Below are 25,762 nucleotides of genomic sequence, written 5' to 3'. Positions count from 1 at the left end.
GCGGAGGTGGCAGGAGGGAGCTCAGCAAATGTCTCCAAACACCCGTTGATGACATATCCAGGAAAAGCCCTGCCTGACACATGGAAGTGCGCGGACGCCTTTGGCACTCCTGGGCTGTATTTGCTCAGGTTCTGATAAGGGCTCTTATCAGGGCAGATGAACATCCCTGGTTAGGGGAGGGGGTTACAGCCCTATTACCAGCAGCTTGTTAACACGCCCCAAGACAAGAATGGGATGGGACTAGAAGCAGCTGTGTCAGCCCCACTCCTCCCCTGACACAACACAGCTATAAATCTTGTGATTCAAAGCATATCAACAGTAACTTTCTGGACTTGCAACTGTCCCCGTGGAGTCGGTATGGGTGAGTGTGAGCGTCGGGGAGCAGGGCAGGGTGGGTTCCCCGACTCATGGACCCCCAGAAGCAGTGCTGGTGGAGGGGGGGTGTTGAGAGCCTCCACCCTGGCAGAAGCATCTATTTGCTCCCATGGATGGAGGACTTACCACAGAGGCAGGAGATGACACAGAGCACAAAACAAGCCAGACTCAAGATCCGTGCTGCTTCTCCCAGGGCAAGGGAGAAGGTTTGAGAGGGACGGACAAGTCCCTGGGTCTGCCCTCAGCCCAGCCCAGCAGCTTCCCAGGCAGTGTCAAGGCAGAGGAGAGCTCAGGATAGGTCAGGTGGGAGAAGAGGGAACCTGCGTGCTGCCCTGTCCAGAGAGCGGGGAGCAGAGGAGGGCCAGACCAGCTCTGGGTTATACTGGAGGGGTGCAGACCTGCCAGCCATCCTGCAGAGATGGTCCCCACGCCACTCTGGCTAGAGGGACACCTCGCATTGCTGTGAGAGCTTTGGGAAGAGCTTCAGCAAAGCTCAGGGTCCAGGCAAAGTGAGGGCATGTCTCTGCAAACAGGGTTTATCCAGGCTGCTGAAATATAGGCTGTGCTCAAGAGCAGGAGGGCAAAACCTACAGAGGGAAAGTCAGAGTGGCCTTTCCCCATGCAAATGGGTCAGTGGGGGCAGAGAAGGTGTTGAACAAAGAAAATCGTTGCAGAACTCATCTCGGAGCACTCCTCTGCCCCAGCAGAGCAGGGAGAGGTTCAGAGGAAAGGATGGGTTCATGTCTAGCAGATAGTCACTGCGCTTTAGTTATAGCCCAGCAGAGTCATAAATCTAAGTGTAAATGTGTTAAAAATGTAAGATTTAATTTACAGGTGTATGAAAAGTGTAGGTTTCCAATTGCTCTCAAGGGTCCATCATTATGGGGTGTCCAAAATAGAGGCACAGCTGGAAGTCATCCCTTTCCAGATGTTTTGCAATCTAACAGTGCTGTAACCCCCAGAGGTGCAGCTGTGATGCCATCTTTACATGAATGTTCAGATTTTAGTTTTGGGATAACTATTATTACAATTAAGTTGAATAACATTATTGAGTACAACTTGGGTGTTTTATGTGGATTTTCCAGAGTATAGTGAAAAGTCTGAAGAAATACCAGCTAGCTGTTTAGTGAGCTGGAGGGGCAGAAAATATTCTGCAAGGTTTCTGTTAACGTTTGTGCTTAAAGATAAACACTTTGGTCAAGTTTCTTCTGATCTGCAAAGGACTCTCTTGTGATTGCTTGATTTTGCCCCCCAAATTTCCTGGGTACTTTGGGCTCTGGCCTGAAGCTTGGGGACAAGAAGGAGTCTGGCTCCAAGGTTCATGTCAGAAAGACAACCCCGTGCTGTCCTTGCAGGTTTGGGGTGACTTGCAGCTGTTTCACCTCACTGCATCTCGTTCCCCATTCCATGTTTTACTCTGACAGTGGGATGCTCTGTTTGACTCTCATCTTGTCCCTTCTTCCTCCAGCTGTCCAGTGCACTCCCCTCCTGTTCCTTGCCTGTGTGTTGGCCCTGCCTGCCCCACATCTCACCAGGAACACCCAAAGCCTGTCCCTCTTCAATCAACCTGTCTTGAATAACACCGTGTCTGCTCTGAACACCTTAGTGAATGGTAGGTGCATGGAAGGTCTCCATCTGCACCAGCAGGACACGACTAGGGCCACCACAGATCAGGCTGTCAGGGAGGGCATCTTTCAACCCAGTGCTCCTCCCGAGCTGTCAGCAGAGCCCCAGCATCCCTCAAGAGAGACATGTGCCACAGCATGAGTCACCTGCCCTTCCTCAAACATCTGGTGGGTACAGACATGGTACCTTGTAGTCACGGGCCTTTCTGCTCATGTGTAGGTGTGGTGGAGCCCGGAGGGTTTGCCCTGATCCCCTCCTGAAGCCAAGGCTGTCCCTCCTCATGCATCCCCTGTCCTGCAGGAGGATGGTAGGAGCAGTCAGTGGGAAAGATGCAGGAGAAAGGAAGGGTTCTCCTGTCATGAGCATCCCCAGATATTTCACTTGTCCCATGGCTAAGAACTTGAAAAGTGGTCTTCTATGAAATACCCTTGTCTGAGGGTACTTTGTACTGCACCATCCCCCATGTCACCCTCAGCCTTGCTCCCGGGGTACTCACAATCCCAGGAGGGTGAAACACAGCTCCTGCAGTGGTGGGAGAGGATGGCTGATGTCCACTTGTCTGAGGGAACACGTGGCAAACCCATGCTCAGTCTCTGAGGCCACAACACACCAAAAATAGTTGGAAATGGAAACTTCAGAAGGCAAAGGCTCCTTCCCCAGCCAGAAGCATGATCAGAGGTGTAAAGACCCTACATCTTACTGCCTGGACTTCACTTCTTGAGCCAGAAAGTACCTCCTGATCTGGGCTCCAGGCTTCTTTGGTGTTGCCCCCCCTGTTTCCAAATCCCCTCTCTGCTGTTGTTTTCCATGTTCCAGGTCAGCTCCGGCTGGTGAACGGCTCCAACCGGTGCTCTGGACGCGTGGAGGTTTGGTACCGCAATGAGTGGGGAACAGTGTGTGATGACAGCTGGGACATGAGAGATGCTTCCGTGGTGTGTAGGCAGCTCGGCTGTGGAGAGGCAGTATCAGCCCCAGGCAGTGCTTATTTTGGGAGTGGCTCTGGGACTATCTGGCTGGACGACGTTAACTGCAATGGCCAGGAGGAGCTCCTCACTGAGTGCTCGCTGTCAGATTGGGGAGTGCACAACTGCAGGCACAGCGAGGACGCGGGTGTTGTCTGCTCAGGTGAGGATGCTGTTTGCACAGTCTGTGCTCCTCAGGCAATCCAGGTCTCATTAAATTCTCGGTCTTGCAGAACCAACCACAGGAGGACTATGGGCTGTGCCTCAGTCTTTTTGCACAGGATCCTGTTTAATCACCCTCTCTCCTGCCCCAGGCTGGCCCAAGGACTGCAGCGAGGTCCCTGCTGGCAGCCCCAGCGGCATCTACGTCATCCAGCCCACAGGACTCCACCCCATCGTGGTGTCCTGTGAAATGAATGTGACAGACGGGGGCTGGACGGTCATCCAGAGGAACCAGCAGAACACAGAGATCACCTGGGCCGAGTCCTGGAGCACCTACAAGTACGGCTTTGGGAACGTGCACAGCGACTACTGGCTGGGCACCGAGTACATCCACCGGATCTCCCAGCAGAAGGTCTATCAGGTCAGGTTTGTCATCTGGGATGCCTCAAATAACACCAAGTTTGCAGACTACAACCTCTTCAATGTGGAAGATGAGTCCCAGGGCTACCGGCTGAGGCTGGGAGCATACTCGGGGACAGCGGAGGATGCCATGGCCTCAAAGAGTCCCAGTGTCATACACGACAACATGAAGTTCTCTGCAAAGGATCTGGATCAGGACACTTCGAGCGGGAACTGTGCCTCCAGCTCTGGGGGCGGGTGGTGGTACTCGGCGTGTTATTCTGTACGGCTGAACGTCAAGGGGGCCATAACGTGGGGCAGCCTCTGCAACGGGAACTGCAAAGCTTCTGCCGTCCTCATCAAACCCATTACCTACTGCTAGGGCTTCGTTGCTGCCTGTCTGCACCGGGATGTGGTCAGAGCAGTGACCCGCTGGACCCCTCTTTGATGGGGGGAGCAGAGCGGGTGGCAGCGGGGCACACCCTGGGCTGCCAAGAGATTTTTCTTTCACCTCTTTTGCAGAGCTCCTCTGCTTCCTTTGCTGGCTTCTTCCCCTTTGAGCTGTTTTTATTTTAATTGCATTATAATCAGACTAACACACTGCAGACCCTCTACTTCTGAAACATACCTACTCTGGAGAATAAAATGTGCTTTAGAAACATAATGCCTGGATGAGCATCTGTTTTGGGTTTGTGTGTATGTGGTGGCGGTTTTGGTAGCAGGGGAGGGAGTTACAGTGGTGGCTCCTGTGAGAAGCTTCTCGAAGCTCCCCCAGCTCCAAGTCGGACCCTCTGGCCAAGGCCAGGCCAGTTAGTGATGGTGGCTGCACCTCTGCAATAACGTATTTAAAAAAGGGAACCTGGGAGAGGGTTGGGACTGATGAGGAGGATGTATGAGAAGGACACTTGTGTGAACAGACGACCTGTGGTCAGAGGAAGAAAGGAGGAGGAGGAGGAGGAGGGGGAAGTGCGCCAGTGCAGACTCCCCTCAGCCCGTGGGGAGAGGGCGGGCTGTGCCCTGCGCCCATGGAGGGCACGGGGGGAGCAGATGCCACCTGCAGCCTGTGGAGGACCCCACGGCGGAGCAGGGGCTGTGCCTGCAGAAGGCCGGGACTCTGTGGGAAGCCTGTGCTGGAGCAGTCTGTTGCTGGGGGGGCTGCACCCCGCAGCGGGGACCCACGCTGGAGCAGTTCTGGAAGAGCTGCAGCCCCTGGGAAGGACCCACGTGGGAGAGTTCGTGGAGGACTGTCTCTCATGAGAGGGACCCCACGCTGGAGTAGGGGAAGAGTGTGAGGAGTCCTCCCCCTGAGGAGGAAGGAGCAGTGGGACTGATGGCACCCCCCATCCCCTGCCCCCTGTGCTGCCACAGGGGAAGGAGATAGAGAAATCGGGAGCAAAACTGAGGTCAGGAAGAAGGGAGGGGTGGGGGGAAGGTGTTTTTAAGATGTGGTAACACTTCTCACTGTCCTACTCTGTTAAGTGTTGTTGTTGTTAGTGTTTAAATTAAATTGATGTTCTTTTCCGTCCCCTAACAAATCTGTCTTTTGCCTGTGACCATAATGGGTGAGTCACCCCTCTCTGTCCTTATCTCGATCTCTGACCCTTTTACTTTATTTTCTCCTTCCCATTCCTGAGCGAGAAGGGGTCAGTGAGTGGCTGCCCAGTGCTCATTTTCCCTCTGGGCTCAAACCACAACAGTATCACAGGAAAAAGTCTTTATTCTTAGCTGTATAAATAATCAGTCCCTTTCTCTTCAGCGTTTCTGTCACCCCCTCATCAGCTGGAGTGGGGGAAGGATAAATATTCCTTATTTCCTAGTAAATCTGAATTAACCCCACTTGTTGAAGATGTGGCCTTGACACCTATGTCTGGAGAGGTGTTTTCACCCAGCTGGCTCTCAGGTTAAAACCTCAGGTGAAGTCCTGTGTCTAAACACCTACAACCTGCAAATACCTGCTCCTTATCGCCAGCGTGTTTGCACAGGCCGGTGTGGCGTGAGCAGCCGTGCTAGGGCAGTGCCAGGTTTCTTATGAAAAAATCTATGGGATTGCAAGGAAAATATCAAATAGGGAATTAATTTTAATCAAACACAGCTACATTTAAATAAACTGCAAGTTTTTGATGCTGGAGAGGCTTTGGGGAAGGACAGACAGCTCCAGGTGCTTTGCACGGCACTGCCAGCCCTGAGAGGAGAGGGGCTGTTTGGTGCCTGCTGGGCACCCCCAGGCCAAGGCTGGGCACCTGCGCGGAGCATCACCCAGCGCTCCCGCCACTGCCCAGCACTCCCACGTGCCCATCCCGGCACAGTCCCACCGCAGCACAATTGTACCATCGCCGCAGGGTGGGTCCGGGTCACTGCGGAGGAGCTGCTGTCCCCAAGCCTTTTGTGCTCCCTGGCCTCTGGCCAAAACGCAGGCATGGGCTGCCCATGGCCAGCCACGGCCCGGCCACCCAACATCACCTGCTCCAGGGTGGGAAAGCACTGGCCGTGATGCAGTGTTCTACTGCCCCCAGGAGCCCTGCAGCCCCCCAGCCCTCTGTTGCAGGGAGCCCAGGCTGAGCCCCATGGGGCTGCCCCAAGACCCCTGCTTATCCCAGGGCTCCCCACCCCTCTGAGGCTTTGAAGCATCACCCCCCAGCACCCAGCCCTGGGCTGCCAAGGGACTCAGGGACCACACCAGGGATGGATCCCCCATGGCATGAACCCCGCTACTGGTGACTTGATGCCCCTCAGGGTCACCCTGATCGCCCCAGCCCTTGATGCAGGATGGGGCTGGGACTCCAGCTCCCCCAGCCATGGCCTGGAGTGGAGCAAGGAGAGGGTGAGTCTCAGACAGCAGATGCAGCAAGTGGGATCCTCCCCCATGAACATGGTGCCCCCCACCATCCTCCACCACCTCGGGACCTCGACTGCTCCCACGTGTGTGTGCAGTGTTGTGGCGGAAGGTAGACACAAGGCAGCAAAGTCTGGCTCCAGGGTTTATTGCGGCTGATTTCTCCCACCATGGGTAGCAGAGCTGTGGGGCGTTTGGGGCCCAGGGAGGGAGCAGGGCCTGAGCAAAGCAGGGATACACCGATTGCACAGGGAAGGGAACTTGCACTGCCTCCCCCTCCCCAGGGCAGGAGTGGGTCCACCCACCCCAAACTAGTGCCCGCGTCCCAGTGCCGGCCAGCACCGCGGCACTGGGTGAAGCTGCCCGCGTGCCCGGGGCTCTGGGCAATTGCTCCTGAGCCCCAGAGCTGCTGTGTTTCCGCTGGTGATGCTGCGGGATCTGCAGGCAACGCAGGACGTGCCCCAGGGTTGGCACAGGGCTGTTGGCAGGCACGGGAACGGGGCACTGAGCTGGGGAGGGTGGCACTTCCCCAAACCCCCAGGAGGCTGGGCGCTGTGGCACGGTCAGCACACGTCTGTGGGTTTGACCAGGATGAGGGAGGATGCGCAGTTGCCACTCGAGCAGATTCCTGGCCAGAAGATGTACTTCTTGCCATTGAGCAGGACGTTCTGGCACTTGTCGTACCACCAGCCCCCGTAGCTGTTGGCACAGTTCCCACTGTGCTGGTCCTGGTCCCTGTCAGTCGTGCTGAACTTCATGTTGTCGTGGATGCCCCCGTACCCGCTGTGATAGCTGGTCAGATAGTCCTCCCCGCCGCCCCGGAACCGGCCCAGCCTCAGCGGGTACCCACTGGCCTCGCTCTCCACGCTGAAGATGTCGTACTCGGCGTAATGGGTGACGTTGGCGTTACTGTGCACGACGAAGCGGACCTTGTAGGTGCCCTGCTGTGTCAGCAGGTGCAGGTACTCGGTGCCCAGCCAGTGATCGCCCTGCACGTTCCCGAAGCCATACTTGTAGGTGGTCCAGGACTCCTTCCATGTGATTTCAGTGGTGTAAGTGTTTCTCTGGACAACAGTCCAGCCCTTGCCTTCGGTGTCCATGTCACACCACACCACGCGTGGGGGCGACGCTGCCGGCTGGATGACGTACACCCCGCTGGGGCTGCTGCTGGTGAGGTGGCTGCAGTCTGCGGGGAACCCTGTGACAGCAGATCAAGCAAGATATGAGGGACGTGTACTGGAGAATGTGCTGGCCGGTTGTTGTGGGGCAGCTGTCCTGTCGCTGCTGATGCTGGATCTCACTGGGTGCTCCACAGCCAGTGGAACTTGCTGGGAACACCTCTTCTCTGCTGGTGCTGAGAGGCAAGAACTGCCCTGCTTTGCAGCTTAGGTTTGAATGCAGAGACCTGCAGTGTCTCTGTGGCCCCAGGCATGGGGACACTTGCACCCAGCACCTCAGAGCCCGCCTGTGCTCAGCGATGGGCAGCATGGCTGAACCAAACCTGGCGGCTCCTCCGCTGTCCCCCAGCTCCCTACTCACCGCTCTGGAAGCTGCTCCCACGCGCTGGGCTCACGCAGAGGAGAAGCATCGCCACCACGGCGGGCAGGAGGACGAGGTGTGTCCCAGCCTGGAGCCCTGGGGAGAAAAGTGCCCATTGCCATCAGGATCCGGGGGCAGCCCCCTGGCCTCCAGGGAGCTCGGGCCAGGGAACACAGAGCCGCAGGGTGCAGGCAGGAGCAGGGGGCTCCCGGGGCGATGGGAGCTGCAGCTTCACTGCAGGCTCTGCCCCCGCAGGGCTGAAACTGGGTGAGAAATGGCTTTTGCCACCCTCCTGATCAGCCCCTTCCCTGCCCCACACAGAAACCTGCAGTCACATTTTCTCATGTTTCTCCTAAATGTGGATTAGCTTTTTCTCTACAGGTCTAGAGGCAAAGGATATTTTTATAGGAAAGAAGTAAATCTGTGTTAAGGGCATTCAGAGCAAATAGTTCAAGGCACTGCAGCTGAGTTTGGTGTATAAAACCTGGTGCTCCAGGTGCAGAGTGTGCAGTTCATGGGGATGCAGGAAACAACCTAACGGCAGCAGCAGCAGCAGCAAACTAGAAGGAAACAGCTGGGTAGAAAGGGGAGGTGTGGGATGGACACTGGACACTCCCATCAGCTCCCACTCCTGTGGTCCCCCACTGCTGTCACTTTGCTTGGGTTTCTACTTGCATCCCCTGGAGCTGCGAGTGCTGCAGAAAAGGAGCCATGAGGAAGAGGAGAACTCACCCATCTCTGTGGTGCTGCTGAGCAGACGCTGGGAGCCTAAGCAGTCAGTCCTGCTGCTCTCAACTCCATGCTGGCCTCTCTCCCTTTATACCTGGGCCTCTCCCTAAATACACCTCCTCCGTGTGAGGAGCTCAGCTCCCCTGTTTGCATGGACAAAGTTAATCACTGTGTGCCCATCTGGTGGCTTCTCTTTGCTCAAGATTACACAAAGAAGCCCTAAGGTTTATTTTCCTGAGAAAAAAATAAAGTACTCCAAACCTCCCAGCTGTGGGGCGTTTATCAACTGCAATATACTGGACCTGTCCAGGAGTTAAATCTTTCCGGGGATCTACCAACTGCTGCAGAGCAATAAAGGAGTTAAAGGATAGTGGAAAGGCAAACAGAAGGGAAGGAGTGTGAAGAGGAAGGGCGCAGGGGAGATTTTATCATCCGGAGATCAAAGAGGGTAAAACCTATGGGCAATGGTTTGTCAACAGTTGCCAGCTCCCAGCATGTCATGACACTTCTTCGATGGCCAGAGGTCTGTCTTGGCCTCCTTCCCAGAGAGCTGCCAAGAAATCAGCCCCAGGGCTGGGCTGCAAACACTGATGCCTTTTTTGCCCTCGATCAGTAGAGGCTGAGGGCTGAAGGCAGCAGCTTTTCCTAGGGGCCATCCCTGACTGCTGGACACTTGTGGCAGCTCTGAGTAAAAATAGGCTGGGGGAGGTGTCTACAGTTCCCTTCCTTAGTCCTCATGTCTTAGTGAGAAGAAACAGGCTCAGGAAGGCTCTGCTGACCTCCTGCATGTGGGGTGGTCACCGCCCCGGCAGCCTGGTCCAGGCCGGGTGCTGTCTGGGACAGCATCTTCAATACACTCACGGCCAACTCATCAAGCAGCAGCTACAGCTGTTGGGACCACATCTGTCAGGGGAGGTTGAACTTGGTTCGTGCGTTACTGCAGGGTGTTTCGCAAACCCTCAGGACTGGGTTGGAGTCCCCTCCTTGTCCCACTCTTCTTTCAATCCCTCTTTCCATACAGTGCCTTGGGAGACGTCGGCAGCTCCTCACCCGCTGGCTCACTCTGCCGGGCCCATGCTGCGCAGTCCCGTGGGGCTGGTCCGTGCTCCTGCGTGTCACTAGCGGTGGGTCTTTGTCTGGCTGCAGTACTCTCTGTCTTCTAGAAGGTGATGCTTCCATTGGCAGCGGGTCCCACCAGGGGAGTGAGGGCAGGGGAGGAACGAGGGGGCAGACATCTGTCCCCACCTGCTCAGCAGGCTCAATCCCCTCCTCTGCCTCTTCTCCCTCGCTCTGTAATTCAGCTCCACTTGCCACCTCTGCATGCCTCGGCTGGGCTCGTGCTCTGAGGCCGCCCGTGCCCCACCGCTGCTCCTCCAAGGGCCAGCAGTACAGGGAGGGGTCACCGTGGGGTCCCTGCTGCCGGGAGCTCTTTTATGGCTGTCAAGTGAGGGTGGCAGGAGGCACCGTAGGGTAACAACAGGCAGGACCACCCCAGTTCTCACACGCAGTGACAGACTGGGATGTCAGGCACAGCTTGGCACCTCAGCTTTGGTGCTGGCACTTGGTGGGTGTGGGGAGCCAGCCCTGCTCCTGCGTGTCATGGGGGGGCTGGCTGAAACAGCTGGGAAGACCCTTTTCATCTTTTTGAGATTTTGCTGGCAGAAATGTATCAAAGACGGATGTTACAGCCTCAGGTTATCTATCAAGGGACTTTGGGAAGCTCTTGTGAGAAGAAAGGTGCTTCATTAAAAGGAAACTGCTGAGGAGCAGTCTTGGATCAGGTCTAAGTTTTTCATTGCGTCCAACAGCACGACAGATATTACGGCAGTGTAGAGTTGGCAAGAATCTTTTTTTCTGTGAATATATGTGTAATTTTGGAGCCGGTAATTTTACAAGGGGCTAGTGTAGGGCCAGGGAAGACATGTCCCTTGGTGAAAAACATCCTCCTTGCTGTACTGAAAGTCGTTTAGTCTTGGAGTCACCCAGAGCAGGGCCTGGGCAGGGCACAGCAAGGCGCTGGCATGGTGGCAGGGTGTGCTGGTGCTGGGACCTTCACCACCACCTGCTGGTCTCCTGGAGGACAGCAGAGGTGGCAATGCCACCTGGGGAGGAAGGACCTGGGGATGAAGGCAGCCAGCACCAGCCTTGTGGCAGCAGAGCCTGTGAGGGTCCCCAGCGGTGCCACAGAGCATCCCAGGGCCAGCTCAGGCCACAGTCCAGCGGCTCAGCACTCGCTGGTGTCAAACCATCAATAAATACATCACCGTGGTCCCACATCGGTGTCACTGAGCTATCAGCCAGCATTGCTGGGCTATGCCACTACCCTTCTCACAACTCCCCTCCCATTCCTGTGCCATTTGCGAGGCTGGCTTCAGACTCAGCCGCTCAATGTCTGTTAAGCATTTATTCCACTTAATCCACAGCCATCTTGTTAATTGAGTCTGCAACCAGCTCTACCATGAGAGCTGTGCCCCAGGCTACCCAGAGCTGTGAAGACAAAACTAAACCCTCCAGCAGCCCCTTGGCTTCAACACCAGCACAGGGGCCCGTAGGAGGTCTCTGGCACCTGCCCCGCACTGGCACTGGACAGCGGCACCCCCACACGTGTGGCTGCCCCGTGGGATGGGTGCACTGTTGGAGGGCTGGCACCAAGGGCTGGCACCCAGCCAAGCAGTTGCATTGCCGTGGGGGGGTCAGGGCTGGGGACGAGGCCGCTTTGCTGCCCTGGTGTGTGTGGGAACCGGGGTTGCAGTGTCAGAGAGCATGGCTCCCTCTCGGGCGATGCGCCATGCTAGGGTGGGCAGACACTAAAGGGTGTCTAACAGAAATCTCCAGCACAGCGCAGGTCACAGGATGTCCCCACAGGGTTTGGCATCAAACCCCGTAAGTAATAACAACCTCAAGAAAAATCCTTATCAGGAGCATTTGTCAGTTTGGTGGAATTCTGTGTGAACATCAGGTGCTGTTTGCTGAGGTTCGTTTGGGACCTCTTATCACAGAAGCTCAACAGCTGGTGTGTGAGCAGAGGCACTTATGGATGAGGACAAACAAACCATAAATTTCCAGCCCTGATGACAACAAGGATGAATGTTTGGGTCAGACAACCCCACCCCACCTGTCGAGACCTATATAACAGCAGGGTTGGTCACGCTGCCACCAGGCCAAACCTGCCGCTTCCTGCTCCGCAGGGTCCCCGCAGAGACGACATGGGTGAGTGGTGTGGGATGGGATGGGATGGGATGGGATGGGATGGGATGGGATGGGATGGGATGGGATGGGATGGGATGGGATGGGACGGGACGGCACCTCTGCGTGTGGCTGGGCATCCCCCTCCTCTGCCTGCCTCTGGGCTTCTGCCGCCCACACTGCAGCTCTGCTTTTCCCACTGACTCGGGACGGTGGGATGAGCCTATCGCTGCTGTACCCGCCCAGGGCTCTGTGACCCTCCTGCTCCTCACTCTCTCTCCTCCATTCCTGACCACAGGTAAAACTGTCCTGTTCCAGGTGATGTTGTAAAGACAACATTTATTTAACTTATATTGTGCCCAAAACATATTGAGCCCAAAGCACCCCCAAAAAAAAATTTTGAAAGGAAGTTAATTAATGCATTAATCACCCATCATCCCCGTAAGTCCTTCAGGGTACTGAAGGTGGGTGGGCAAGCTGTAGACACAAATCTATGGAGCTGGCCATGAACAAACTGTTGGGGAATGTCCTGATCTGTTTTGGTCCAAATGAGTCAAATTGCTCAGGTTTTCAGACGCTGGCAGAAACCACCCCTTAAAGCATAGAATGTCCTGGCCCAGACGTCAGCTGGGATGCACCGTCCCTCGGCATGTCCCTGCAGAAGCCCCGCTGTGACACGTAGCAGGGTCTGCTGCTGGATCAGTGCTGCGGCTCCCTGCAGGACGCTCTCCTTCAGGCGGTTCCTGCAGTGGGGAGATTCCAGTCCCTGCATGATGCCCTGGTGGGAGGCGGCAGTTCTTGGACTCCCAGGGTACCATCAGCGTTGCGGCCACAACAGCTCCTTTCTTTGCAAGATCTCAGGTCCCTCTGCTGTAGTATCTCCTGACTATCTTCAGGTAACAGCAGTACCTACAAATCAGCATGCCATCCTGCAGTACTCCAGACACACACACTGATACTGGCTTAACATCTTGATTCTGTGTCCCAAAGAACATTGCTTTAGCCCAGCCGAAGAGGATGACAACACTCCTGGAAGCTGCAAATTTAGACCTGTAGGCTGTAGTCAAAGAAATTATTTCTCTCTGGGGAGGTATGCCTTTGCAGAACGCTTATTTTTGGAACTTGGTCTTTATACTTCTGCTGCTCAATAAAGCAAAAGCATAATTAATGTTGTGGATTTGTCTGTTCTGTAAGTTTGTTTTAATTTCTGCTGAATTTAGTTAGCCAGTTCTCTTTCAGAGGGTTTGCATTTCCAGATTCACCTTGTGTCTTCTTTCTCCAGCTGCTCATCACTCCAGTCTTCTGTTCTTCGCCTCCATGCTGGCCCTGCTAGCCCCTCTTCTTGCTCTGGACATTGAAAACTTGGAAAGATTGCACGCAAATTTAGATGAAATTGCTAATCTCCATTCAGATAAGTCCCATCCTGGTATGTGTTTTCTCTCTTACATCCCTAAAGTCTGTTCATCCAAACCTCAGGAGCTCTCTCCTCTCTGCACAGAGAAGATGTGGAAAATAATCTCAGGGGAGGGCAGTCACACTCAGAAATAAAAGGAACGTGATCAAACTTTCCTCCAATTTCAGATCTTAACCAAACATCATAAGATTTGGTAGTTGGACCTTCTGAGTTATTGACAAGACTGTATGTAGCAGCTTTTCCTAGAGATCTGTAGCTACTCAAGGGAAGACCTTTTCTCTTGCTATCTATAGTCCATCTGTAGCCCTGAAACTTCAGAGAAATTTTGTATAAGTGACCAACCAAAATGCTTTCTGAAGCTTGCACGTGGCTAAATGATACAAAAGACTTGTCACGCCGCTGATAGAGGGCACACCTCTGGAGGCTCTCAGGGAATGCTATCTTAGGAAGATGGGTGCTGTGATTTCTCTTCAAAGAGAACATCACTATCTTGTATGCTTTGAGCTCCTTTTCTCTCTGATGGTTTCTGAAGCTTTTTATGAACTGAATGGACACAGAAATACCTTCAGCCATCACTGAAAAGCAATGCAGGCTTAGAGCAACATCACTGAACAGTTTAATCTTGGTCTGAAACCACACACAATCTGTTTCCTTCTCGATCCTTCTTCTCTAGCAGTATCTCCCTGTACTCATCACTACTATTTGGGTACGCAGTCTGCTCCATGCCACTCTGCAACGCCATGGTGCTGAGTGGACTAAACAGGCATCAATGACTGCAGCGTTACCCTTCCTAGTATCTTACCCCTTTAAAGAGTTTACAACCAAAAACTACCATACTGGAAGAAAAATTAGCCCAGTGGCATTGTTGAAGTGCCCTACAAAAAACTCAGTGCTGTAAATAATAGCCTGTGGAGGCTGGAGTTACCTTTGTGCTGTGGCACAGGGCTGCTCATCTCACTCTTTCTGTTTTTCCCAATGCAGGTGAAGGTGAAGAGATTGTGCGGCTGAGCAGAGCCAGTGGCCCTCAGCAGACAGAACACCGCAGTAAGTGCCCCCAGCACCCCGCAGGGAACAAGGACAGGTGTAGGCAACAAGGGTTCAACAGCGGTGGGTGGGCAACAAGCCTGGGGATAACCCTGCTCAGCGCCTGGAGGCAAGACTTGATGTGCCTCTCCACAGCGCATGCCAAGGCCACTCAGACATCGCCCATTAGTAGTGATAAGCTCACGCTGAACCATGCCTTACAAGGTTCCAAAGGACTGCAACCATTACTTACATGCCACAAGTCCTCTCCTCTGCTGTGAAGCTCTGCACAGGGCAAGCAGAGGATGTGTCTCCCAAGCAATGCTTGCTGGGGTTTCACAGCTGGCCATGGGCGTCCAGTGCCAAGGGAATGAGGTTTTCTCCTTCCCAGCCCCGGGGATGCAGTGGGTGCCAGGGCTGCAGGAACAGCTCACTTCCTCGTTTAAGCTTCTGCATAACTATGTAGTAAGAGCCCTCACCAAGCCAAGCTTGGACCCCTGTATCGTTATGAGGGAGGAGAACATCTGAACATTGGGAAAGCCTGAGCCAGGAGGAGAAGTAAATTCTATGCTTATACCTTCAAAATATATGCATATTCTCTTAATCCCTGTATTACCCTTAATTTTCTGCTTTTACACTTATAGTAAGATACACAGTGGTAGACTTTTTATTACACTGGCAAAATCCCACATAAGCCCATTTTCTAGAAATCCCTCTCACAGGGCCAGACAAGCAGACTGGGGTGCTGCTGTGCCTGTTGGTCCTCCATGTTCTCTCCTGCCACAGGCTGGCCCAAGGACTGCAGCGAGGTCCCTGCTGGCAGCTCCAGCGGCATCTACGTCATCCAGCCCACAGGACTCCACCCCATCGTGGTGTCCTGCGAAATGAATGTGACAGACGGGGGCTGGACAGTCATCCAGAGGAACCAGCAGAGCACGGAGATCACCTGGGCCGAGTCCTGGAGCACCTACAAGTACGGCTTTGGGAACGTGCACAGCGACTACTGGCTGGGCACCGAGTACATCCACCGGATCTCCCAGCAGAAGGTCTATCAGGTCAGGTTTGTCATCTGGGATGCCACAAACAACATCAAGTTTGCAGACTACAACCTCTTCAGTGTGGAAGATGAGTCCCAGGGCTACCGGCTGAGGCTGGGAACATACTCGGGGTTGGCAGGGGATGCCATGACCTCAAACAGTGCTTCCACTGTGCATGACAACATGAAGTTCTCTGCAAAGGATCTGGATCAGGACACTTACAGCGGGAACTGTGCCTCCAGCTATGGGGGCGGGTGGTGGTACTCGGCGTGTTATTCTGTACGGCTGAACGTCAAGGGGGCCATAGCGTGGGGCAGCCTCTGCAATGGGAACTGCAAAGCTTCTGCCGTCCTCATCAAACCAGCTCCCTACTGCTAGTTGCATTTTTGTTTCTTTTCTGTCCAACCTGAGGCTAGTTCTGGCTCTGCAAAGAGATCAAAAAAGGAAAAACGCTAGGCCAAACCTAGTGTGCTAGGGGGTCTCTGCTGAGGTTGGTCATACATAGCTACTGAAGAAAATAAGGCATTTTCCCCTTCTTCTCCCTCCTGTAGATTCCCTCTACTCCTCAACTGTGCCTTTATCCTTTTGTTCAGAGTCAGAGCATTTTAATTATGTCAATAATCAGAACAGTCTCTTGCAAAATCTGGAGTTTCTGGAGTGTGGTTCATATAAAATGTGAAACAGCCAGTCCAGTGGACCTATATGGCTTTGTAAGTTAATTTATGTCCTTAACTTCAGGCAAACGACGTAATTTTAACTTGCTGAAGATCTTGCTCAAGATATTAACGTGCACAGTCAAATTCCCACTCTACCGTCTACATTTCAGGCTTAATAGTTGATAAATATTCAAATAAATCTGTATTCAAAAAACTGTCTCAGTTGTAAAAGTCTATTTCAAATCTTTAAAGTGCTCACAGAGGTTGATGTGTCCTGGTTTTGGCTGGGATAGAGTTAACTTTCTCCCCAGGAGCTGATGCAGCGCTGTGTTTTGGATTTAGTGTGAGAATGACGTTGATAACACACTGACGTTTTAGTTGTCGTTGTAGTGCTTAACCTCAGTTAGGGATTTTTCAGTTTCCAATGTTCCGCCAGGGAGGAGGTGCACAAGAAGCTGGGAGGGAGCATGGCTGGGAGAGCTGACCCGAGCTAGCCAAAGGGCTACTCCATGCCGCAGAACATCATGCTCAGTGTATAAACTGGGAGGAGTTGGCTGGGAGGGGCCAGTCGCTGCTCGGGCATCGGTCAGCGGGTGGGGAGCAATTGCACTGTGCATCACTTGGCTTTTCTTGGGTTTTATTTCTCTCTCTTTTTGCTGTATTAACTTTCATGACAATTACAGTTATTATTATATTTTAGTTGAGGTTGTTTTAGTTTCGTTATTTAACTGTTCTTATCTCAACCCGCAAGTTTTAATTTTTTTTTTTCTGATTCTCCTCCCCATTCCACTGCGGCGGGGAGGGGTGAGCAAGTGCCTGCGTGGTGCTTGGTTGCTGCCTGGGGTTAAACCACGACAACGTGTTACGAGGTTTCCACCACTGAAGCTCAGATTTCCTGTGGGACAGGCATTTGGGACTGCAGGACGAAAGCACTGCATAAATAAAACTTGAAATACCGCATACAGACTTCTGCCTTTGCACACAGTAGTTTTGTGTAATCATAGGAAATGTCAAAACGTTTTCACTTCTCTCAGCGACCGTGAGTTTTAGGTTCTGCAGTCCGTGGAGCTCGCTTCCCTCAGCGCCGTGGGGAGGCCATCTCCTGAGCCAGGGCCACGACGACTTCCAAGAGATGACAGGGAGGGAAGGCACCATCCTGCCTTCGCTATTTTGAGACTGGGAAGAGATTTCAAAGTGCCATAAAATTTCCATGTGGAAAGACCTGGCTCCTTCAGTCCATCCCTCTGGCCCCCGCAGGACCGCTCCTCACGGGCGGGGGATTTTGCTGCCGTATCAGCCAGTGTGGTGGTTCGCAGGCAGACACGGCTCCACCCCACCGCTTACCACAGGGTGCCTTCCAGTCACCACCTGCAGAGAGGGGAAGCAGGATGAGTCCATCGGTGCCCTAATGTTCCCCTGGTAGGAGGATGCGACCTGGAAGCCCTCAAGCCCAACGTGAGCAAGGGAAGCAGCCTGCCCTCAAAACCATCTGCATAACCCCTCGTTCCTGTGCCTGGACCTTCTAACAGCACACCCAAAGCACTGCCTGGTCTTTCCAAGAGCTGAAGGACACAAAAGGCAGCAGGCTTAACACAGTCAGTCTTAACAAAGAAAGGCTGCAGGCTTAGCACAGTTCATGTATAACTAAAATGTCCCAAGATGATATATGTGAGGTATTTTATGTCGTTAGGGATTTTAAGAGTGTGCATGAAAGGTGTCATTTGTGAAGGAGGGACTCAGAGCTGAGCAAAGTGGGGGAGCACAGGAAGGGCTCAGAAGAGCTCTGGCACGAGGTGTCATCACGTAAGTGAACAGACCAACATTTGCATTGATTTGTGTCAGGACTCAACATTACAGCTCAGAAAATGCCGAAGTCTTCCAGCAGGATCTATCATCTCTGCCAGGGTCAGGCCTATGGACACACCAATTCCGTTACTGACTGCCAACCCACCAGTGCAAAACAACATTTCCCACAAAAATCATGGCTTTACATTTTTCTTGAAAGGTTTGATATGCTCCATCTTTGAGGGACGAAGCATGTCACGCCAGCAGATGCTGTCCAGCCCAGCTTCCAGCCACTGTGCTATTAATGTGTTAAAAATGCCCACAACAGCACGTGAATTTTCGAGTGTCTTTGGCTCATGTGATGAGAGCTGTCTTCCTCATAGATGGAGAAAGGATAGCAAATAAAAATCGGTGAAAACAAATCTTTTATTATCTTATTATGCTTGTGTGGGATTTTTTTACACTATGGTTTTACTGGGTCTGCGTGTCTGCCTTTTAAAGTGGTATTTCTCTCCCTGCCTCCTACCACCTCCTGTTCAAGCCTCTTTTGCAGTGAGTCATGAGGTGCATGTGAGAGGCAAGAGGAGGCAGCTGCCAGCTCAGAACGAAGACTATACTCAGTGTAGGAGATCATAACTTAAATAAAATGTTCTCAGCTGTCAAACTTGGGAATTTCTTGTTGCATTTAGAAATCTTTTTTTGGCTCACTCTCTTGCCTTAAGAGAGGTTTGGTGACGCTGTGATTAATGTGACCCTCTGCTAACGCCCTGCCCCCAGGTCTCGATGGCTGGGTGCCCACTGTACACCGCTGGGGTGGTGAGAGGCAGCAGCACCCCCCTGCACTGTGTCCCGTCAGCACAGTCCCCTTCCACAGCGGGAAGAAGGATACGGACAGAGTATCCCATCCTCGCTCTTAGTCTACTTTCGTGCCGTATCCTCTTGTTACCTCTAAACAGTGTGACTTTTGTCAAGAAATACATTAATTTTTCTACAAACTCTAGGGCTGCTGTGTGCCCTAAAGTCTCTTCTGCTCTCTGGAGAGGCCCGGCTGGCTTGTCCTGTATGACAGAGACATGATGGCAAGATTGCCCTCTCCAGCAGGGTCCTGGGTTTCTGGGCAAGCAGGCTAGCACCAGCCACCATCATGAAATGCACTTGAAATGCAAAGGCAATGTGAAAAGCAGTGATTTGGGCCCCTCACTCCAAAAAGGCCATTGAATGACTCGAGCGTGTCCAGAGAAGGGCAACGGAGCTGGTGCAGGGTCTGGAGCACAGGTCTGATGGGGAGCGGCTGAGGGAACTGGGGGGGTTTAGTCTGGAGAAGAGGAGGCTGAGGGGAGACCTCATGGCCCTCTACAACTCCCTGAAAGGAGGGTGCAGAGAGGGGGGAGGAGTCTCCTGAGCCAAGGAACCAGCGCCAGGACAAGAGGGAATGGCCTCAAGCTGCGCCAGGGCAGGGTCAGACTGGCTCTTAGGAAGGATTTCTTTGCAGAAGGGGTTGTTGGGCGTTGGAATGGGCTGCCCAGGGCAGGGGGGGAGTCCCCATCCCTGGAGGGGTTGAAGAGTCGGGTTGACCCAGCGCTGAGGGATCTGGTGGAGTTGGGAACGGTCAGTGTGAGGTTCATGGTTGGACTGGAGGAGCTTCAAGGTCCTTTCTAACCTTGATGATTCTGGGATTTGAGAAATGCTCAAATTGCTCCTGGTCCCCAGAGGGTGCTCTCACCCCAGGGTTTGCCAGGCAACTTCCAGCATGAAGGAAGAGTTGCAGGCAAGGAAAGCCCAGAAATATTGTCTAAGAAGTCCAGCTGCAGGCTGCAATTTTCTCTTGCATGTTGGTTGCTCTGTCCTACTGCTGCAAGGAGTGTTGAGAGCCTGTCAGCAGAGGTTGGACACACGGGAGAGTGTGAGCAAGGCCATCTGAGGAAGAAAGCACCAAGAATCTCCTTGCATGGATATAGAGCAGAAAATGTCTTTCCAGGCAGAGGGAATACAATCAGCTCTCTTTGAACTAGGGTTTCCCAACCTTTTCCAAAGGATTTAATTATTTGGGATGCCACCATCTCTTTTGGAGAAGAAACTGATAGTCTACCTTCCCCAAAAAGCTTTTGCCACTTTCCCTTAGCGGTTGCCTTGTGATCTGACCCTCTTGCACTTGGCACGTCCCCTCCCTGCGAGCGCACCCCCAGCCCTGGTTCCTCCCAAGGCCACATCAGGCGATGTCTGTACGAAGACCAGCTCTTGGCACCCGGCTGAGCAGAGGGAGGCACAGCACGGTGTGATTCAGATGTCTCATGCCATGCAGCCGCCTGCATCTGCCACAGAGCTCTTACACACAGGGACTGCATCCCCAGGGTCTCCTTGTCATGGGCTGGTGGGAATACTCAGCCTCCTGCCATGGTTAAAAATGGCTGCTCGGTTTTCTTTGTGCCTGTCTGCCTGCTGGGGAACAGAGAGGTTGTTTCCAGTTCCTAAATTTGCCTTTTGGGGGTTGTCTCTCTCCTTCATTTCACAGCAACCTGGTCAAATCCTGCCCAGATCAATACATCCAGCTCCATGGGCACCCACACACTCAAAGCAAGCAAAGTCTGGCCCCATCTTACAGGCAGAGGAAGCAGAGAAGTGACACACTGTAGGCATGATATGGCAGCACCACCACGATTGGGACTGTCACAGGCTGTGACAAGTGACAGTCCTCCCCAGCTGGCCTTGCTTGCAGAGGAGAGAGCGCTTCCAGCAGCAGTTGGAGACAGAAACAGGGCCAGATCCCTGTGGTGAGTCACACATCTTCACATTTTAAGAGCAAAAGCCACCAGTAATCCTGACAAAGCTGTTCTCCTTTGCCTGCAAGTTCTCATTAAGGCTGTATTTCACTTCCACTGCTTGTAATTACAAGCTCCATGTTTCTAGCAGGAATGCTGTGCTTTATCCGGACCCTATAGCCACGTGTTTCCCAAGCTGTCCCCGAAGCCCTTTCTGGTGATGTGCAAAGATCATGTGAGGTGACCGTCTCATGTGCCTGGCACTTGGCCACACCAAAGGAGAGTTCGCCTTGGCACCTAGACCCTTCAGTGACTTTGGAGCGTGTTATAAGATTAAAGCCTTAAATCCGACCCCTGTAACACAGCACTGAGCCAACAGGTTGCAGTCTAGGTGGCAAAACTGCACCAGTACCTCCCACTTCAACCTCTTCCATTAATTGAGCTCTGGACAATAATGGCTTCTGTGACAGCTGTTGACATTTTCTTGATTGCAGAAAATCCTAAGAAACAGGCAGCAACAAGCATGCTGTATCTGGTTCTGAGCCATTTGGGGAGTGGGGGTTTCCCACGAGTGAGCTTTCTTTGTACACACAGGGTACGTGAACTGTCACTTTTCATAGCTCCAGTCCTCCATCAGTTTATCTAACTCCTTGTTGTGTCCAGACTTCTGGTTTCACAACATCCTGAGATGACCTGACCAGCCATTCCTTTGCCAGGTGCCCGCAGCTCTTGTGTTGTGAAAAGCGCTGAATAACCATTCCCTCACTCAGCTCCTTCCTGACATGGGCAGTCCTGATCTCTTCAGCCTGGTCTTGCAGGGATGCCATTCCCACCTCTGATCACCCGGTTTCCTCATTTCTGTGACCTTTTCCAGCTCTTCTACATCTTTTCTGAGCCAGGCACCAAAACTGCCCATGGCTGTGGCACCCTCTGGTTTGTACAGTGGCAAGTGAGGTTTTCTGTTGAAAGCTCATTCCTTTCCTTGTCATTTCTAAAGCCTTTTTGTTTTTTAATTTCTCCTGAACCTTTAGCTGATGTTTTCAGGGAATTGCCTACAGTGGCCCTCAGATTGGCCACTTGAACAGTAAGAGCTAATTTAGAGTCCCCCACTGTCAGGGATGTACTTCACTTCATCCTTATCAACAGTGAACTTCATTTGCCGTTTTATCACCCACTCACTCTGTAGCCTGAAATCCTCCTGCAGCTTTCTCCAGTCACGTTTAGATATGACTGTTCTGAAATGTTTTCTCCAGCAGCAAATGTTGTCACCATGCTATTTACTGCCTTTTCAACATCACTTATGAATATGATGAAAAATCCAGCGCCAGTGCAGACCCATGTAGCATCCAATAGGCAATCTCTCTGCACTGAGAAAATTGACCAATTAGTCTTATCTCTGCTTCCCAGCTTTGCAAGCTATTGATCTGTTGTGGCTCAGTGTCTTTGAAAACTCTGTGATAAATCTTTTTAAAAGCTTTTGGATTACAGTGTGTTGATCTGATCACTGTTGTCCATATACTCCACCTCTCCTTCCAACAACTGGAGCAGATTTCTGAGCCACAACTTTCCTCTGAAAAGCTATATTGACTCTTCCTCAAGTTATTGTATTTATCCATGAGTTCCCATTAATTCCATGTTTATAACATTTTCTACCACTTCACTAGGTGCAGAAATGAGACTTCTTTCTCTGGAGACCCTTAGATGAGCAACCGAGCCTTTCAAAAACAGACACTATCTGTGCCACCTCCATTCCCTTGGTAGGCCAGTGACAGGTCACAGCCCACTGTCGGCAGATCAGAAATGTCCTGGTGGAGTTTGGCGAGGGCTCCCAGGCAACGGTCTCTGCTCCTGGAGGTCTGGAACTATTCATGATAGATGAGTTTCACAATTTCTTTGCGCTTTCTCAATTTTAATTCCTGCCACCAACCGCACCAGGGCTGGGAGGTGTAAAGCCTCTGCACTGCTGCTCCTGTGGCACGGCAGCCTCGGCACGGCCAGGCTCCCCACCGCCAGCACGGGGGGAATTCATGAGCCCTCGGCACCCCTGGTGCACCTTCTGCAGAGACTGCGGGTGCTCTGGCAGACTTTCCACTTCTGATAGCCGTGAACCAGGTTTTAATATTAGTTTTTGTCTTTCTCAAATTGCTCAGTAAAACTATTTTTGTCCTGCCTTTTGTGGTTTTATATTCCACCTGCTGAAATTCATAATGCTTTCTATTTTTCTTGTTCTTTGAAGGCGATTTCCACCTTCTGAATAGCATCCAATAGTCTCCTCTCCTCTGTTTGTGGCCCTGCTGGCTCTTTTGAACTTCTCAGTACCTGGCTGTGGTTAAGTTGATTATATTTATTACAAACCTTCACCACAGTGTCTGTAAATGCCCTCTCTACATTTTGCCCTTTTGCATGCTCATTTAAACCTCTTTGTAACAAGCTCTCTGTGGATGTTTCCCACCGTTTCTACCCATACTGTTTCTCTGGTCTCCCTGAACGTGACATATTCAGGCCACCAACTTTGCTGTTTGGTTGATAATAAAGTTTTCACAATACATTTCTTCTCTCTACCTTATTCCTGGTAGCAATGCTAGCAATTTCGGTCATAGTCCTTTTTTTTTTAGGAATTTGAATTTTTAGGACTTCAAAGGATCCTCATCTTGAGGGACTAATTTGGGAGCTGTGTGCTCCTCTGCATCTGCTGAACACCCCTCAGGTTTGAGTCCAACCCATCCCCATCCATCACGGTTGTGACTGCACACACCAGCGTCCCGCTCTGTCTGGGTCAAGCGGAGATCTCCAAGCTTGTGCAGGTCCCATCAACTCCCAGGTTCTTCAGCTACTAATAAATCTGACATCTCTGTCCCAACACTGTTCTCCTCCCAGACACAGAGGCTGTTTCTCCCTGCCTCTGCGCATGGTGTTGGGGTAATTTTGGAGAATTGCTCTGGACACTGTGATCTCTAACCTCCCATGTGACAGTGCATGTTTTGGGACACCTTTGGGTCATCCATCCTGTGTTGCACTCAGGACCACAACTCCCTTGCCACACTCTCTCTGAGACTGTGTTGCATCCATATGGCTGTACCTGGCATCACACATCTTAGGATCCAAACAGCCAGTTACAAAATCTCTCAGCACTGCAGCCTGCCCGTTCCTGAGCGGGACCTCTGCTCTGGTCCACTGTCTTCTGGGGAAGGTTCCTCTGCAGGATCCGTCACCCCCTTCCCCAGTCTGGGTACCTTTGCCCATGAGATTTCCCTCCTCTGCAGCACAAGAGCTGCTGGACCAGGGATGAGGGAATTATAATGTCCCTAAAAGCCTCACTGATGTATTTTGCTGCTTCCCTCAGACTACGTCATCCCAGAGGACCAAAGTCTCCCTGCAGCTGATAAACAGATGACAAATGATCCTGGGCAAAAACCTGGAAAGTCCCTTTTGTGCAGCATGGCCCTGCACAGAGGAGTGCTCCCAGAAAGCCTGTGTGTCTCTGATATCTTTGTTTCTCTTGTGGCCTGCCTAATTCTTAGTTTCCCAGGACACTCACATGCCCATTATTGATATAAAACATCTGCAGACAGTACTTTTAAAATTACTTCTCTCTTCAGCATCTTGACAGGCAGCTTGGGACAGGATCACATTTGTCATCCCGCTGTTCTCTGCACTGGTGAGGCCACACCTGGAGTGTTGTGTCCAGTTTTGGGCACCTCAATACGAGAGAGATCTCGAGGGGCTGGAGCGAGGGCAGAGGAGGGCAACGAGCTGGGGAAGGGCCTGGAGAATAAATCCTGTGAGGAGAGATTGAAGGAGCTGGGACTGTTCAGTGTGAGGAGGAGAAGGTGAGGGGAGACCTCATCACTCTCTACAGCTCCCTGAAAGGACATTGTAGAGAGGTTGGTGCTGGTCTCTTCTCACAGCGAATTAGTGACAGAACAAGAAGGAATGGCTTTAAACTGCAATAGGGGAGGTTTAGGCTGGACATGAGGAAAAAATGTTTCCCAGAAAGAGTGGTCAGAGAGTGGAATAGGCTGCCCAGGGAGGGGGTGGAGTCCCCACCCCTGGGTGTGTTTAAGGGTCATTTAGATGAGCTGTGGGGGGATGTGGGGTAGGGGAGAACTTTGTAGAGTCGGGCTGAGGGTTGGACTCGATGATCCCGAGGGGCTTTTCCAACCTGAATGATTCTGTGATTCTGTGACATGATTGTAATGAATCACAGAGGGGGAAAAGAGAGCTACAGAGCAATGCAAAGCTGACTGGAAAACAAAGAAATGGTTCCTAAGTGAGGTTTGCACCAACCAGTGTGAAAACTATCCAAAACAGCTATTTGTGTTTATTCTTCCAGCTCTGAAAATACCCTGGACAGCTACTCACCCCTCCGGAGCACCAGCAGGACCCACCCGTTGGTACAGAGGGTGCTCTGCTCCACCTGCAAGCTGGATTAAAGTTCAGATGCCTGCGGCCATCTACGTTCGCTTTGTGCCATCGTTTATCCCATGTTTTCATCATAGGTGGCTAAAAGCTGCGCTTGGGTGCTCTGCAGGCATGTGTGCTTGTGCCAGGTTGTGTAGCTGGGGAAGAAGTTGCCAGAAACTAGAGTGAAAAAAAGTGATTTAAGCCTGAAATTATATCCAGTTTGTCCTGCTGTGGGTCTGGTCAGTGAGGAGATGCTCATAACACGGGTCTGGCTGGTATGGCACATGCTAAACCCTGGCATAACCTCTCATTATTTATCAAAGATCAGCTGGCATGGAGCGGGGGAGGGGGCTGGCACATCAAGCCTTGTCTGGTGAAGGTAATCCATCTTAAGGACTGCATGACTACAGGGTGTGTAAATCCCACCGTACCTGAGCTCATCGTTGTCCTCTATTGCATTCGGCATTTGCAGACCCTCTCCTGCTGGGTCACACCTCGGAGCAGGCTTTTACCTGGGCTGTTTCTCAGCTTGGCACACGGCTCAGTGACTCGACGTGCTCTGTGCTGAGCTGGGTGCCCGTTGCTATAATTTTACCTGTTTGTGTCCCCTAATCTGTATTTGTTCCCTTGGAAGTGCAGGGAGATACATTAGGGCAGAGGCACTAGGTAAATACCGCCCGCTCCTCTCCCCACCAGCACGCTGGGAGCAGCGATTAACCCTGGGTAAACAGAGCCGACTGCCAGCGAACCCGTGGCCGCTGGCGAGGGGGGGACAGGGGACCCGCAGCCGCTCCTCCCCGGGTTTGCAGGGAAATAAAAGCCAGGGCTGTCAGGCAAGTTGCAGGAGCAGGACAGCAGCAGGGAGCTGAAGCT

General features: G+C 52.4%; 2 protein-coding genes across 2 annotated transcripts; both read left to right on the top strand.

Annotated features, from left to right (window-relative positions):
• The first annotated feature begins 357 nt into the window (after nt 1-357).
• On the top strand, nt 358-3,906 carry LOC141952798 (fibrinogen-like protein 1-like protein). The gene is made up of 4 exons (XM_074890681.1): nt 358-361; nt 1,844-1,987; nt 2,818-3,126; nt 3,278-3,906. The coding sequence occupies exons 1-4, from the start codon at nt 358-360 to the stop codon at nt 3,904-3,906; spliced, it is 1,086 nt and encodes a 361-aa protein (XP_074746782.1).
• A 7,806-nt stretch (nt 3,907-11,712) lies between these two features.
• On the top strand, nt 11,713-15,663 carry LOC141952797 (uncharacterized). Its single transcript, XM_074890680.1, has 7 exons — nt 11,713-11,835; nt 12,110-12,129; nt 12,533-12,622; nt 13,068-13,237; nt 14,207-14,332; nt 14,640-14,747; nt 15,035-15,663. The coding sequence occupies exons 1-7, from the start codon at nt 11,713-11,715 to the stop codon at nt 15,661-15,663; spliced, it is 1,266 nt and encodes a 421-aa protein (XP_074746781.1).
• Nucleotides 15,664-25,762: the final 10,099 nt, after the last annotated feature.

The sequence above is a fragment of the Strix uralensis genome, chromosome 20 (assembly GCF_047716275.1).
Source record: "Strix uralensis isolate ZFMK-TIS-50842 chromosome 20, bStrUra1, whole genome shotgun sequence".
Classification (NCBI taxonomy): Eukaryota; Metazoa; Chordata; class Aves; order Strigiformes; family Strigidae; genus Strix; species Strix uralensis.
The sequence above is the reverse complement of the archived record's forward strand: the minus strand, read 5'-3'. Positions and strand labels throughout refer to the sequence as shown.